Raw genomic sequence first — 16,232 nt, 5'->3', positions numbered from 1 at the left:
TCCTCCGCCTTATCCAGGAAACTATATTTTCAGAATGAAAGGAAAACTGAAGGGAAGTCTGAGCACTCCAGAAGAAGTGGAACTGTTAACGGTCAGCTTCAATCTCTGTGCAACAGGAATGGTATTGTTCTGGCATCATTTCTGTTTATCTACCAACTTGCTGGAGAAAACTTGAATAGCCTCTTTTTTTTTTTTCTTACCAGTCATTGAACTAATTGCTATAAATACAAGTCTGGTTATTTCTCACATCCTCTGTATTAGAAGAAAAGAACTTTATCAAGTATGTTTATAATACTGAGAATTGTTAAAAGTCAAGAAACAGTCAATATAACTATTTTTTTGATATATAAGAAAAGATGACCAAAAACGTTATATTTTTAAAAGGACATCATATAATTTATTACCTTCATTACAAGTAACATAAGAGAGTAGTTGAAATGAGCACTACATGTACAAATTACATTTGTAAGGAGTACATGTATGGGATTATCTGAATTTTCCAAGACAACATCAATATACCTGATATACGACCGAACTTGACATCCTCTCAACCAGCTCTGGATTTTAACTGCTGCGTCATGCTCCGTTTTTCTAAACACATCTACAACACTTAAAAAAATGGAAGCGTTTCATTAGTGACTAATATAATTCATAAGCAAATCAACCTGTTGAACATAATCTTTCATTTCTTCCAAAATGATAATTATAATTTAAATGTCATTTTAAATAAAATTAAAATCGTAAATAGAAAAAAGCACTTCAGAAATGATGAGCTATGTTTTAAAAATTAACGTTTCTCTGAGGGGTCATGTGCCTTATACAGCTTTACTTTTTTATTTTTATAATCACTTATTTTGCTACGAATTAATTTCCAAGTGATGTTATAAGGAACTAAAAAAGCACTGTGCTAGTTTTTTGTTTTTTGAAAAATATATTATTTGAACTTACTATTTAAATACCACTGCACATTTCACACAAGATTAAAATTCACGCATTCGATGCATCAGTTAAATGAATTGCCTCGAAGTAAAATAAATCTATCACAGAATGCCAATTCTAGATAGAGTTCTCAGAAAGTCCATTTCAGTTAAAGGAGGAAGGAAGAGACAGAAACATTGATTGGTTGCCTCCCATATGCACTCTGCTTGGGGGTTGAACACACGACCTAGTTATGTGCCCTGACTGGGGATTGAACCCACAGCCTTGTGGTGTACGGGAGGGCACTCCAACCAACTGAGCCACCTGGCCAGGGCTCGTGGCTCATCTTATGTATTCCATGTGGGAGACAGAACGGCTTCAAGTCCTCTCCTCCAGGGAGTCTACCCTGACTCCACATCCTTACAAAAAATTAAGTGGATCAATATATCTTCACATAGAGGCACAACATGTTATAATGTGAAGAAAGATATTATAGGGCAGTGTTACAAGTTTCTATATTTGTAAAATTATTTTAAGTGTATGTATATGTGAATGTATACACAGAAAAACTCATCTTGTACAAATGAGTTTCAAGGGGTCTCAGGGTGAGAGGAAATCAGTCGTTTTTTTCTTTTTAAACACGATCCTAGCCAACAGCAAGATGTGATAGTGCAGGAAACAAAATGTCATTTATGGCAAACAGAGAAAAGATACAGCAACACACTGTCCAGCAGAGCCGGCAATCCCAAGCAGAGCAGGAAGAGGATAAAGGAAGAACATGGGATTTCACTCAGTAAGGCTGCTGAGAAGGGAAACTCATGCTAATGGGATAAAATGATTTCTTACAATTATTTAACCAGATTTTGCCATTAACATTTAATATGACAGTAGCTCTAATTTCCTTCTCCTAAATATACTCTTCTTTCCCAACAATAATCGACAACTGACTACCTTTCCAAAAGAGGAAGAAAAAAAATGAATAAGGTTTAAAGATAAAACTAATACTTCTTTTGGACTAATGTGTAGTTTGAACTTACCCTTTACTTATAATTGTCATTAGACATGCAGAAGCAATAAAATTATCTGCATTACATTTATGTTTTCTAATCTCTCCTGCTAATAACGCTAACATATAATACACAGTCAAGAGCAAAATTAAATGGTCTCATTTTGGAGTTACAAATAATAACGTACATAAATACAAGCATGCATATTGCACTGCACTTGTAAGGGCTATACATTTTAACAAAAAACATTTAAAAAATAACTCATACTTAATTTACTGCTAAGTTTTAACTTATGTACTCAAATTTGACTTTTACACACATTTATCTGTCGCCCCTCTTTTTTAACTGCTTAAAAATAAAATTTACAGATAATTGGGTTACCACTGGGATGCTGAATACTCCTACAGTATGTCAGGAACTGCTAGACATTTTATGTTTAAAATGAAAAATGTGGGTAACACTTTATTTTAATGATATATTAATTAGTTTCAAATTACAATAAAAATCCTATAGCAGCGAATAAAATATGACATCTCCACGAATCTGAAATAAATTTATTATGATCAGTATTATTACAATGAATACTAAATGAATTATTAATGATGAAAGACCCAAAGTATTACCAGGAATGTAATAAAACATCAAGAAAAAGCTGGAAGTTTCCAGTCACTTCATCATCAACTAGAAATAAGTACTATAACCCTGGATAACACTATATTCGTATGTGTCATTAACAGACAGAAATTAACTGACAATAAATTGTGTGGTTAAATATCTTTTCACTAATATGCAAAAATGTGGTTACTCTGACCTATGGGTACTAGCTACAAGATAAATATAAGATTAAAAACCCAAGTTTTTCCTCCTCATTATCATATAACTCGTAACTATTTTAGATACCAGGAATAAAATTCGAATGTTATCTGCCCTGTACTATAAGATCTATTGATGTGTGGAATTATTAGTTTTTGACTATCATCTCACTGTTAGGTCTCAAGGATACCAACCTCTTCAAAAGGCAGTAACTATGCTTAATCGTTACTTTGTGTTCTGATTATCCCCCACATGCCTAGTAAGAGGTCAATAACTGCTGATGATGAGAAATGGGACTACATTTTAGAAGTTAGAAGCCATGTTTTGTTTCCATTAATAGCCCTCATTATTATTATTTCACAGCTCCATGGATAATGAGTTACAAATACCTTTACAATGTATTTAAAAAATGCTTCACTATTTGTTTTTCTACTTTTTCCTTCTCACTGCTCTTCACTTTATTTCCCGAACAATGAAGTCCCAAAGACATTGGCCTGTGGGCAAGGGCAGTTGGGTATCAGGGCTGAGGGGGTGTGAGGGGGAGGGCCCACAGCTCACAGCATGGGTGTCAGAGTCTGTGCTGGCTAAGGTGGGCCTCCACCTGTGGGGACCGATGCCGGGAGGAAGTCTCAGCAAGGAGTGTGCTCCCCTGGGGAGAAGCCCTGGCCCCAGCATGTCTGGGAAAGGTGAGGGCAGGTTCCATACGGAAGGGCGACCAGCACAGGGAACCAGAGCCTACGTGATGGGAACGGCATCCAAACTGGCGAGCAGGTGAGGGTTCAGAACGGGAGGCAGAGCCCCACCCTGGGTGAGGAGGATGCATATATGGCTTCAAATTAACTGCTTGAAAAAATGCCTATGCATCACAAAGAACACAGTGCACAGACAAAAATCATCCTTGTGTGTTTGACAGAAGCCTTGCTAAGTTTTGCTAGTCAGAGCTGAGTACCACGAGGAATAGAAAAATGGGCAGTTAATTAGAACCAGAGGATGGGACTCATCTATCCACTCAGCTGGCACTTACTTAGGTGAGTAAAACTGAGATGGCTGTCCAATCAGATGGCTTGTCTAACCAGACCAAGCAGGCCATCAGGAGCTGTTGCTTATACTGGAGTCAGAGACAAACTGACTACGTTTATGGCCATAATGGATTCCAGCATGAGGCAGCACAGGAGCCACTAAACTTACTTCCACGCAGAGACTTGGTGAGTTGAAGTCCCTCTACCCCAAACATGAGCTTTGGACTCAGGTGGATCAAACTTCATGAGGGCCGTGCTTGGCACACAATGTACACTTTCTAAATCTCATTTTCCTCAGCTGAATGACTCTTGAAGTCATTAAATAAAGGAACACAAAATAATTATAGTGTATAGATAAATAATTTTTATCTTGAGTTATTTTTAGTTTGTTTACTTGAACCAGGACCCAGGAGTGACTGAAAGATTCGATTATTAGAGAAATAATTACTGTGCAGCCATTACGTTTCAGGAACTATCACAGCCATGGGAGAGTGAAAGAATGGTGAGCGAACAACGACACTCCCCACGTGTAGGTTAAGGGGGACGATAGTACCCCGTGACCGAATGTACAACGGAACTGTGACGAAGGGCTACAGTACAGCTCCAGGGAGCTGGCGACAAGAACGTAGGAGGAGACATGAAAGTTGGAACAAGAACAGCTCAGTAAGGTGCTGTCCTGTTGGCTTATGTGCCCTTGACCTGCCACGTCACCACGTCTGCCACCAGCCACGTCACCGTTCCGAATTCCTTCTGAGCTGGAACAACTCCTGGGGCTCTGCTTCCCGAAGCCCGCTGTGAAAACGAACCTCCTCCTGAGAGAAATTCGGGTGTAGGGAGAGAGTCACGGATGCTAGTACCTCCCTCAGCCCTCTTCTAATAACTAATATAGTGATGCTTATGATCCCGAATAGTTTAGATACTGTCGATTCAGGGACACAAACGAGTGACACTTCAGTGATGCTTGTGATAGAATGGAAGGGCAGATTCCCAGGTGGGTGGGGACACACTAGCTCGTCCAGCTGGGGGGGGCCCTGGTGACCCCAAGCAGGCTCCTAAACCTTCTTTCATCCAGTTGTGGAGTGATGATGCCAAAGACAAACCCTTCCTCGCACAATCTTAGCAGCGCGGGGCTTTTACTGGCATCCTCGCAGGCCACGTGTGTCCCCCCCCCCCCGCCCCCCCCAGGTAAACCGCCCTGGCCGGTGGGCAGCGCTACTTCTGAACTCGCGCTTCTGCTCGCAGCCGCAGACGCACGGGGGCTTCGGAGACCCTCGATCAGGAAACCCGTTCCCAGGAGACGCCCGGAGTGGAGCCAGCCCTGGGCGCGGCTGCAGCGCTGGGGACCTACCTGTTCCGAAAGTAGTACTGATGCCCTAAGGTCGCCGAGCGCGCCTGCAGCCGCGCCAGCGTGGCCATCGCGCCGGCCGGGCTCTGCTGTTGCTGTCGGTCTCCAGGGCAACCGGGCCGAACCATACGGCGGGTGCCGCGGGGGGCACTTTTCGTTCCCGCCACGCCTTCTCGCCCTGTTTCAGCTCATAAAGTATTAGGAAAATTAATAAGTACTTCAGTGGAAACAAGGGTTGTTAACTTGCCTCTGCGCCTAAAAACGGGGGGCTACAGGCGGGGCACGCGGCGGTGGGGGGACGGGGACGGTGGTCGCGCCCCCATCCGCTTCCGCCTCCGTCCGCTTCCGGAAGCGCCGCTCAAAATGCTGCCCAGCTCCGGGCGGGTCGCTGGTGCCGTGGTCGTGGTCGTGGTCGCTGGAGTCTGTGCTCGGGCCTGAGCCTCCAGGCCGGGCTCCCGGGTGTCGTTAATGTTCGGGGCCGCCGGGCGCCAACCGATCGGAGCTCCCGCCGCCGGGAACAGCTGGTGAGGCTGGCGACCCCGGGGACGGGCGAGCCGGACCGGGGTGCTGGCCCGGGGGCCGCCGCACCTGGCCGGGCTGCGGGAGGGAGAGGTGGCGGCCGACCGCGCCGGGGGTGCCCGCGATCGGAGTGGGGGTCGCTTCGAGGTGGGAGCCCGCGATCTGCGGAGGGAAACAGCGATCGCTGGACTCACCCGCGGCGGGGTCCCGGGGGCAGAGCTCTCTGTGCTCCCGGGGCAGTTTAGGTCCACGTGACGGTTGACAAGGTTGGGAACAGGAAGAAGGCGCCTGAATCCAGGCCTTAGCCCCGCGCTTCCCCTTTAAAATCGGCCAGATGTCTGGCCAGATCACATCCCAGGGCTCTAGGGTTCAGGGAGTTCGGCACGCCGCACCCCACGCCACTTTTCCTTCTTTCTCTCTTAGATGGGGCGTAACCTGCTGTGTAAGCCCCTTGGACGTTTCCTTCTAGTTCAAAGGACACGGAAATGCCAGGATTAATGCTGGGGTGTGGCTCCTAGCGTATCCACCACTGTCACTTTAGGATGATATATTGCTTTGACTTTTCCAAGTGCTTTCACTCTATCCTTAGGACGGCCCTGCGCTGGAAGACTATCACAGGCACAGAATACTTAAGTGGCTTGTCCAGGATGGCCATGCATATTTCAGTCCTAGAGCCGGGAGCTGGGTGCTGGATTTCTAGTGTAAAACGCCGATGCCTGTCCTATTTCCTCCCCATCTCTTTTCCTCCAAGCACGGGCAACACAAGCCATGAGACCAACAAGCAGAAACTGACAATTCGCAAACATAAAGGTTGAACACCGGGTGAAATGTGCCTTAAAAAAAAAAGTCCATTCCTAATTCCATAGCAAATGAGGACAGGGGGATTCTAGTAGTTTGTGATCTCCAAGAATTTATTTCTCATCCCCTGTCTCTGAAGAGTTAGAAGAACATCTTGTCTAACATGTTTTGAAAGTGATAAAAGTCATTCTGTAGTTCATTTTTTAATGATTATAGATTGGTTATGCTTCTAAAAAATTGTGTATTGAAATATAACCATTTATTTTTTAAAAAATATAAAAATAAAAATGAATAAATTCTCACATTTTTCTGTTCAGAAAAGCAGGGAGCACCTTTTTTAAAAAATGGTGACGTGATTAGTATAGAATAAAACATACACCTCTTAAGAGTTTAGTATCTTGTGTTTTGGCAGTGGGTATATCGCATAACCACCATACCAAACGAGATGTACAACATTTTTGTCCCCCCACCCCGGAGTTCCCTCTCCAGGGTCCCTTTCTTAATGTTTCACCCTCAATATCTTGTTAAGGGAGGGAGGCAAGGCATGCAATGTAGATTGGTGCGTTCTTGTTGTGTGAATACTGATCTGTAGGAGAGGAGACTATTTAATTTACAAAAAAAAAATATGACTCAACTCCTTCCTCTCCCTCCCACTTAAATCATCTTTCTGATATAGTTCTCTTTTAAAGAGCCTACTGTGTTTTCACCTGGCAGCGTACGACTCACACCGTTTTGACACCCGACTATAAAATAGTGTCTAGCACTAAAACAATTTTTTTTAAATTGACTTTTAGAAAGAGAGAGAGAGAGAGAGAGAGAGAGAGAGCCTCAGTGTATCAGGATCTAGCTCTGACCAACTGCGCCATCCAGCCAGGGCTAAATCCGTGTTTTTTGAGTCGTCGGCAGCCGTCCGTCTCGAGAGACGATGGTGTAGCTTCTTAAGAGTCTATCTGCACCGCCGAGAATGGCTGTGCAGTCCGACTCGGGAGTGACACGGTATCTGTCTCCTCCCGTGTTGAATCGACATCTTGCGATGACGCTGGAGTGTCCTCTCCAGTGAAGCTGAAGCTACGGAGCCTGGGCAGGGTGATATGGAGGGTCTGCTGTTGCCCATGCAGCAGACCCCCCCTCTCTTCGCAGCTGAAGGGTCCAAGGGAAAGACGAGTCAATACAGCTTGGCTTCAGGTGCGCCGCAGGAGTTGCCGGTGTTGACTACAATGTCAAACCGCCTTAGGGACTCCGGCTCCGGATTTTCTGTCGGGGTTTACTCCCTTAGCCTTTTCCCTGAAGAGGTATGCCGCAAGGCAGCGGAGGTTTTTTGGAGTCAAGAGTTTTCCTTCTCTGATGTGCCCTGACTGGAAGATCGAACCAGCGACACTTAGCTCGCAGGCCGATGCTCAATCCACTGAGCCAAACCAGCCAGGGAGAGTTTTTTGAGTGAAAGTCTTAAAATCATGCCTGATTTGGTCGGGAATGCGTTCCAGATGACCGCAACCCTTATCTCCGAGTTATCTCCACAACCATCCTGTCATTCAGCATTCCTTACAGGAGTTTCTCCATTCAGCGATGGGACATTTACAACACTACATGACGCGTGTATATTTCACCCCGTGGGAAAATCTCAGTGCCCCTGGGGAAGCTACTAAGTAACAAGGTACTGCCAAGTTGTTACTTAGTGGCAGGTTTTATATACACACTATCTTTTCTTATGTAAACCCTATTGAGGTAGGTTTTTTTTTTTTTTTTTTTTTTTTTTTTTGCCCGCTTTGTAGAGATGATGAGAGGGGCAGATATAGTTTAAGTAACTTGCCTAGAGTCATATTAGCAGTACGATTCCAGTTAGTTTTACAGAAATTCTTACCCATCCTTGTATTCTGCCTATGATGTCTGAATAATATATAATACCTTAAGGAATATGTGAACTGCAAAGTATATGCCTGGATCTGTTAACTAACTTGGAATTCCTGATATATTTTAACTGTCATCTCTAATGTCCAGGCAGCAATTGGGGAAATGAAAATGTTTTACCTCTTTCTTACATTTTGCAACGTAGAACTGAGACTGTTTTACAGTAAAGAAACCAAAGGAAAAAAAGTTTTATACAATTAAATAATAAAGATCCTATGATTTCTCTGTGTCAGGAAGTGAATATATGTTTTGTTCAAGTTAATCTTATAAGTGATTCACATTGTTTTTATAAAAAAAAATCATAATACAGAGAGTGTCTGTCACTTCCTGATGCATCACACACATAAATTTTTGAAATTAGGATCCATCCAAAATTTATCTAACTTGGTACATCTAATGTTAAACTTTTAAAGTTTGATTTATTTGGCGGACAAGTAACATTTAGTATTTAGATACACTTTTCTTTATTTCTACATTATTAATAATTTATGTTTAAAGTCAATTTCTGGCGTTTTGGGCAAAGTATTTTTAAAGATTGAACTAAACATTTTAAAAATTAAAATAATGGAAGTATTGAATTATTATTAACATATTGATCTATACTATTTATTTACCTTTATGTGGTTTTGTTTAAGAAATTAAAAATAAACTTGATTCTGGACCTTTGTTCCAATAGTTTCATTCCTATTTGGTTTTCTGATTTTTCTTTTTTTTGGGTCTGGAAAATGTACATTTTTAAATAATGCCTCTTTTTTTGTTGTCATCTTGAACTTAGATTCATATTGTCACGGTTGTCTGAGACGAGTTTCTGTTTCAGCAATAAGGAATCAGAAGCAATGGCCAGTATGATTTTGGACGTAGAACTCATTAACCCTGTTATAGCTTTTTAGCATCCTTATTTATGGCAAGCTGGGAACTTTTAAACCATCTTCAATAATATGCCCTTAACTGGCACATTCACTTAACTAAAAACTTAGAGTTTATAACTTGTCAGTATGTTAGAAATTTTGAAGTCTGAATTGTCTAAATTTTTAGTCCTATTTTTCCTTGGCTTTTTGTTCACTTATTTAGTCATTCATTAATTTGTTTATCCAACAGATTTTTTTTAAACATCTGTGATGTGTCAAGCATTGTACTGGGTGCTTCTAATTAATATTCAGTTGTCTTCATTCTCATTGCTAGTCTAGGACTTCAGAATATATTATATATTCAATACATATTAAGCAGTTACCATGAATAAGCAATGAATGAGACTAATTTCCTACATATAGAAAATAAGTTTGCCTGGATGCTCCTTAATGTATGCATGCTAACAGGAATCGTGATGATTTATCTTTTAGATAGTAATTTTCTTTGACACTGACATTATTTCATTATGGCCATTTTTAATTCAATGCGTTACGTTTTGAAAGCAATTAGAGTATAAGGAAAGAAGTTCTGAATGACTCCCAGTTATTAAATGAAGTAACAACAGATCAAAAGTATGTTCTTCCAATTTGCATCATCAGTGCATTTGCCATGTTAGACCACTATTTGGAAAGCAGAACTAGACTTTGTTCCGTCCCACGCCCCTTGTGGTTTGTTGGTCAGCGGGTCGCTAGGGTGAGGAGGAAACCGCGGTTTCTGCGTGGGCCGTGGGCAAACAGGTCCCAGGCATGGCTGCCCGCAGCACCTCCATGGGGTGCAGGTTGCTGGAGCTTCGGGGTCCGCTGTGGGAAAAGCAGGGTTCTGTGCGCCTCTTAACTTGGAAGGATGTCTTGCTTTCTGTTTTTTTCTGATTTCTGCATATTACTAAGATAGAAGTAGGTCAGATACAAAGCATTCATTTTTTTTAAACTTGGGGTTTTTATTTTTAAGGTCTTTAGGGTCTTTGGAGTCTTTAAGAAGTCCCTGAATTTCTTGAAATTATATGCAGGATTTTTGCAAATATCTACTGTCCCCACTCTCCCCAACACTCAGAGTAGGTCGAGACCTCAGAGAGGCTGAAGGTCTTTGATTTTATTATGATATCCTCAGCATTCATAATATGCTTATACATTTAAAGCAAACTGATCTGATATTTCAGTGACCAGTTTCCCTCATTTATAGGTAGCCTCTCACCACCATCTCTGCTGACAGCTGAAATAACTGCTCTCACACGTTAAGGCCCCACTCTCGTCCTCAAAAGAATCCCTTCAAGGTCGAACTTATACCCATCTTTAAAATGAATAAATAGTTAGAAAGTCAGCAATTTGCTCAAGGTCCTGCGCAGCACCCATGTTCTCTCCCGTCTTCCCCAGAGAACTTTATTCCATCCTTACTGCCTAATGTCAATGTAATGTTACAATTAATTATTTCCACGGTTCAGAATGACAGGTGCCCCCGCCCTGATGCTACCCTTTTCTAAGGGAGAGGAAAGCTTACTTCTAATTAATGGTTTAAATAGGCAGGTCAAGGAGTTTCCAAACTAGCCCAAGTGTTGACATTTGATGTTAGGGATGTCTTGTACTGCCTAGAGGAGGACAAGCAGACAAACCTGACCTTTGACCACAAGTTTTTACCTGCAGCTGGCACATCAAAGTCGCGTGTACATTTTAATTACTCAGCAGAATCTAATGCCACCTGAGAAAATCAAAATGCTTATCTACTCAGTTCCCTTTACAGAATCCAACTTTATACAGATAGCGGGACTATAATTGTATTCTACTCTACCATTTTAAGACAACTATTCATGAAATGTTATATTAGACATCATAACCATTACAAACTATTCCCCAAAGATTTCATTTCCCAATGAGGAGGAATGAATTTCAAACAGAGAGGATCTGTTTTATAAATGTGACTAGAAAACTTACAAATTAGCCAAGTGGTAATTTACTGACTATGACTATTTACAAACATTTAACCTGTGGATGTTTAATAAGCATATAGAAAAGATATATTCCCAGGTTTCCCCTTCAATAGGAAAGGCCTAATTTGAGAAAATATCTGTAGCATAAAGTGGTCGAGTGCAGTGGTCTTCCGTGTAACTGTGAGGGCAAAGGAAATAAATGAGCTATTGATCATGGGATGGCCTTTGATAATGACTATCTCTGTGAGGTCAGTGATGCCTTTCGTTTCTCCAGAACCAGGGGATATTCTTTTGGATAAAGAATCCTTATTATAGTACGTGTTAAAGAGGTTTGCAGTAAATTTTTTAAAGGTGCAATATTATATTCAAAGACAGCAGGTCTTTCAGAGTACATTTCTTCCGAAGAAGTAGTGTGAAAGGAAAAGAACAAAATACTTAATGTAACAGAGGGAAAGCAAGAGGGTAATGACCACCACAGAGGTAATGAAGGCAAGACCCATTTGGCCCGTCATTGCACTGTTCTGAACCTGAGTAATACATAGACCCCTTTTCAAGGAAAAAAGAAATGTCAACGGCCCTCCAGAGTCCATTTAAAATATATATATTGGAATCACAATATTGTTTTTTAAAAAATATGTGTCCCTGTAGGCTCTTTATTTCAAATGTCAAAGGAGACAGATCTGGCAAAGACAGCATCTTGATCCTGATGGCTCAGTGTACACTGTGACCACAGCAGCATCCGCTCCTTGACCTTGACCCCCTTTTGCCGCCCACACTGCCCCGTGCTTCTGTTCATGCAGGTCTCCCAGCATTTTTTTTTTTTTTTTTTTTTTTTTTGTTCAAAGGAATAAAATGCCCAAGTGTGAGTCATTTGGCTTTACTGACACATATTTCCAGTCTGTCTCAACAATTAAAATCCACCCCCTGCAGCTAAATCCACTGTAAACAAAAAGGCTAACTGGACACCGGAATCGTGCATCTCATTTCTGCCTATCGTTGGGTGAGCACTCGGGCTCTGGACCCAGATCAGGAGTTGGAATCTGTTCCTACCACTTCCTAGATATGCCTCTTTGGGCAAGCTGCCCTCAGTCTCGGTCCCTGGGTACCTCCTCTCCCACCACACAGGGTTATCACGTGAGAAAGAAAGCAGGTAGTGCATATGAAACACTTAGACAGGGGCCCGGCGTATACTAAATTCTCAAGGGTTGGAAGCCATTACAGGTGCATTACCTTAAAAGCAGTAAATCCAGCTGAATCACAAAGTTGAGGGTTGTAGTAGGGAACTTGGAAATGTCTGAAATTACAGACGAGAGAGAATGTGTTTAAAGCAGGAGTCAGCAAACTAAGGCTTCCCATCATTTGGTTTTGTAAATAAAATTTAATTAGAACACAGCCATACCTATTCATTTATGTACTGCCTAAGGCGTTTCCGCCCTGATGATGGTGAACGTTGAGTATTGCTCGAGACCCAGTGACCTGCAGGGCCTGAAAGGCTTTCTCATTGGCCCTTTTTAGAAAGTGTGTGTACCCCTGCCATAGACTCTAGAAATTATATAATCCTCTATAATTATAATATTTTGATCCCTAAGTGCTTCTAGAACTCAGTTTGAGGGATGACTGTCATGATCTTCACGGAAAGGTACACATTTGAATCACCTGTAACATTTAAAACATAAAATAAGAATCCTGGGCCCTCTAGCACATCAACTGATTTCGAATCTTTGAGAGTTGGGTTCAGGACGGAGCGAGCGGTATAATCTATAAAAGTTACTGAAGGATACTGATGTTTATCCTTGCTGACTGACCAGCGGATACTTTTTATAGTTCAATGGTTTCTGTTTCTTTTTATTTTAAAAAGGTCAAGAGGGGTGGTGAACACACAGCACAGTGTACTGATATTATATTATAGAACTGTATACCTGAAACCTATTTTATTAACCAATGTCACCCTAATAAATTCAATGAAAACAAACAATCAACAAAGCCAAGAAACTGCTTCAGATAGAGAGATGACGGGCCATTTTAGAACAGTGAGCCTCCGGGTTTGAACTTGAACACGGCTCCTGTGTCACTGGCTTGTGAGATGAGTGTGGTGTACATAGATGCCTTGTGTTCGATTAAACTCTTTCCCACACATTACAAATCCTGAAAGGGCCCGTCGGACCCTGTCTGCCTGGCATGTCATGGCATGATGGGTGGGGCCCGTGGTGAGTTGTACGCTGCCTTCTTAGAAATGGGTGGGGATCGGGCAAGTTCTCTCTCTGTCTCATCTACGGAGAAGACCATGGTAGACCCAAGAACAGTGTTGCAGGCAGAAATAATTTTTCCAGTTACACAGTAAAAATATAAAATGACTGAGACCTTCCATTGCTGATACGGTGCTCCCTCTATCCTGACGTAACTCCTATGTTTAATACATGAACTTATATAAGAAAAAGGAGCTTATCACGAGTCGGAATATTTGAAACTCCAGTATCTTGGATAGGAAAATTAAATAGCTTTTAAACATTTCTTTGTAATAATGATTCATTTTAGCTTAGAATAACTTGTCTGCTGTGATAAGCGAGGTTGATAGGGTTCATGCTATTTTCTTTAAATATTTTTCTTTCCAAAACGTAGGCATTTCAGTCGGACCATGGAGGAGCTGGTTCATGACCTCGTCTCAGCGCTGGAGGAGAGCTCGGAGCAAGCTCGGGGCGGCTTCGCCGAGACGGGCGACCACGCGCGGAGCCTGTCCTGCGCGCTGAAGCGCCAGGCCAGGAAGAGGAGAGGGAGGAAGCGGCGGTCCCACAACGCGCACCACCCGTGGGAGGCGGGCCACGGCCTCAGCGAAGGCTCCGACTCGAGCCTGGAGGAGCCCAGCAAGGACTACCGAGAGACCCACAACGGCAGCAAAAAGGACCACAGTGACTCGGACGACCAGATGCTCGTGGCCAAGCGCAGGCCGTCGTCCAACCTGAGCACCAGCGCGCGAGGCAAGAGGCCGCTGTGGCACGAGGCGGACTTCGCGGTGGACAGTCTGGGCAACCGCACCCTGCGCCGCCGGAGGAAGGTCAAGCGCATGGCGGTGGACCCGCCCCACGACGTCTGCAGCAAGCGCACCATGACCCAGCCCCCCGACGGCTGCAGGGACCAGGACATGAACAATGACAGAGCCTGCCAATACCAGGAGTTCACCAAGGGCAAGGTCAAGAAGAGGAAGCTCCGAGTCTTGAGGCAAGGACCCAAAACCCAGGATGAAGGAGTCGTTTTAGAAAGCGAGGAGATGAGCCAGACCAGTAAGGACAAAATGGAGTACGAAGAGCCAAAGGTCCCCGACGAGCTCATGAGTGAGAGGTGACTTTCCCATTTCCTTTTAGTAAACGTAAAGATGAGTGTCTAGTTTTGGGCTTGAATGTGTTTTGTATTTTAATTAATGTGTTTTGAAATAATTATGAATTATAATATTGGTAGTGATATTACTGTTTAACTGTGGTCATATTTCCTTATGATTTATGTTTAGCACAAGGGAAAATTGCTTATTTGATTTCCACAGAGTCTTTTGATTATGTAATAATGACTTAATTTTCAGCTACAAAGAGAAAAAGAAATAGATTTTCATTGAGAAAGGATGTGCATTTGAATAATAACACATCTGTAAGTCTTAGAGTTGGGTTTATAGTTATTTGTTTAATTATAAAGTTTTAGTATTTGGTCCTAAGTTTCACAATTTATCAGTTTATTTTGATGACTGGGAATCGAAAGCTGGTACCACTTCCGCATGTGCGGATTCCTATTTCCATTCTCTAGCTGGCTAGGAATTCTGATCACTTATGAATTGTAAGACCCAATTTAGAGGCTAGAACGCCTGATCTTGTCATTAGACAGAGGAGGAAGGCAACGGTCCTTCAGCAGGGGTAGTCTGCTCTACCCCTTCCGGAAGGCAGGTGTACCGCAACAGGAATCGGTACTATTTTCACAGCGTCAAAAGGTAACTGATCATTTTTCGTTTACACGAAACTAATGAATGCTACTGGCAGGAAATAAGAAAGTATTGACACTGTTCATTCTTTTAGGTGTGTCCTTAAAACCAAATGCAGAACTGTGATACAGAAGAAACATGCCTTAAAAGTGGCCTGGGAAGGAGCATTTGATCTTTATTTGTAGGACTGACATTTTAATCATGTGCATTGTGGTCTATGGAATATATACACATCTATTTACATATATCAAATATATATACACATATAAACATGTATATATAAAGTATGGATACATTTTTGGTTTTTCTTGTAAATATGCTTATGATTGCAGATATGAGTAGGACCTAGTAAAATTTTATGGAATGGATCTTTCAATAGAGACGGTTTACTATTTATGCAGTTTCTCTAAAGAAGTAAAAATTACATAACAGATGTTTTAGCGAGGCTTTGAAAAGTTTACAGTCCTGCTTTTCTTTCAAGGAAGTTGTCGTCTTTATACCTGAATGAGAATTATGTGTATGCTTGGTGTGCTAGCGTGAGGCCACTGTGACGGGGAACACGCAGCCTGCTCACCTGCGGGGAGGGAGGGTGTGCGGCAGTGGAGATAAAGACTCAGTTCTGGGTTATTCATAGATCACCTGCTTTCTGGATCGATTGCCCAGGCCCCTCCTTTTATTGATATTTGCCTTTTACTGACAGACTTCTACCCTGGAAGAGAAATGAGATGAAACTCGGTATTTCTCTTCATTGTAAAAAGTCTTTGAATACCTAAGATATGATCAGTCTACCCAGCCATCCACAGTCCAGGTGCAAATTTTCATAGAGGATGTTTTCCCTCTTGAATACATTAAAACAATTCCTTTTCTCACTTTAACACTTAACCTATGTAACTTTTCTTCTTGTTACTTAAGTTAGGTGCACATTCCTTCTATGGGGAGACAGCTAAATATTTAAGGTATTTATCCAAGTTTTTTGAGACTATGTCCAAAGCTTTCGTACTGTTAAAGGCTATATCTTTCCTTGTAGCTGATGTAGAAATAAGAATTGAACTCCTTCACTCTGTGTGTTTGATTGGAGAGACCTTGAGTGACGGCTGACCCTTCACATGGTACC

At 42.2% G+C, this 16,232-nt stretch overlaps 2 protein-coding genes across 5 annotated transcripts in view; one reads left to right on the top strand and one right to left on the bottom strand.

Annotated features, from left to right (window-relative positions):
* SPATA17 (spermatogenesis associated 17) overlaps positions 1-5,173 on the bottom strand; it is an 83,075-nt gene extending 77,902 nt beyond the window's left edge. Inside the window, exons 1-2 of the mRNA XM_090263366.1 lie at positions 5,106-5,173; positions 520-609 (exon numbers count right to left, since the gene is read on the bottom strand). Of these exons, the coding sequence (XP_090119492.1) occupies positions 520-609; positions 5,106-5,173 (158 nt within the window). The remainder of the gene's footprint in view (positions 1-519; positions 610-5,105) is intronic.
* A 276-nt stretch (positions 5,174-5,449) lies between these two features.
* GPATCH2 (G-patch domain containing 2) overlaps positions 5,450-16,232 on the top strand; it is a 104,133-nt gene continuing 93,350 nt past the window's right edge. For all 4 annotated transcript variants that reach the window (XM_090263420.1, XM_090263421.1, XM_090263422.1 and 1 more), the window contains exons 1-2: positions 5,450-5,626; positions 13,777-14,493. In XM_090263420.1, the coding sequence (XP_090119546.1) occupies positions 5,571-5,626; positions 13,777-14,493 (773 nt within the window). In that variant the 5' untranslated portion in view covers positions 5,450-5,570. The remainder of the gene's footprint in view (positions 5,627-13,776; positions 14,494-16,232) is intronic.

This window comes from Furipterus horrens, unplaced genomic scaffold (genome assembly GCF_987537825.1).
Source record: "Furipterus horrens unplaced genomic scaffold, mFurHor1.1.pri manual_scaffold_15, whole genome shotgun sequence".
Classification (NCBI taxonomy): Eukaryota; Metazoa; Chordata; class Mammalia; order Chiroptera; family Furipteridae; genus Furipterus; species Furipterus horrens.
This window is presented reverse-complemented; position numbering and strand designations above follow the sequence as displayed.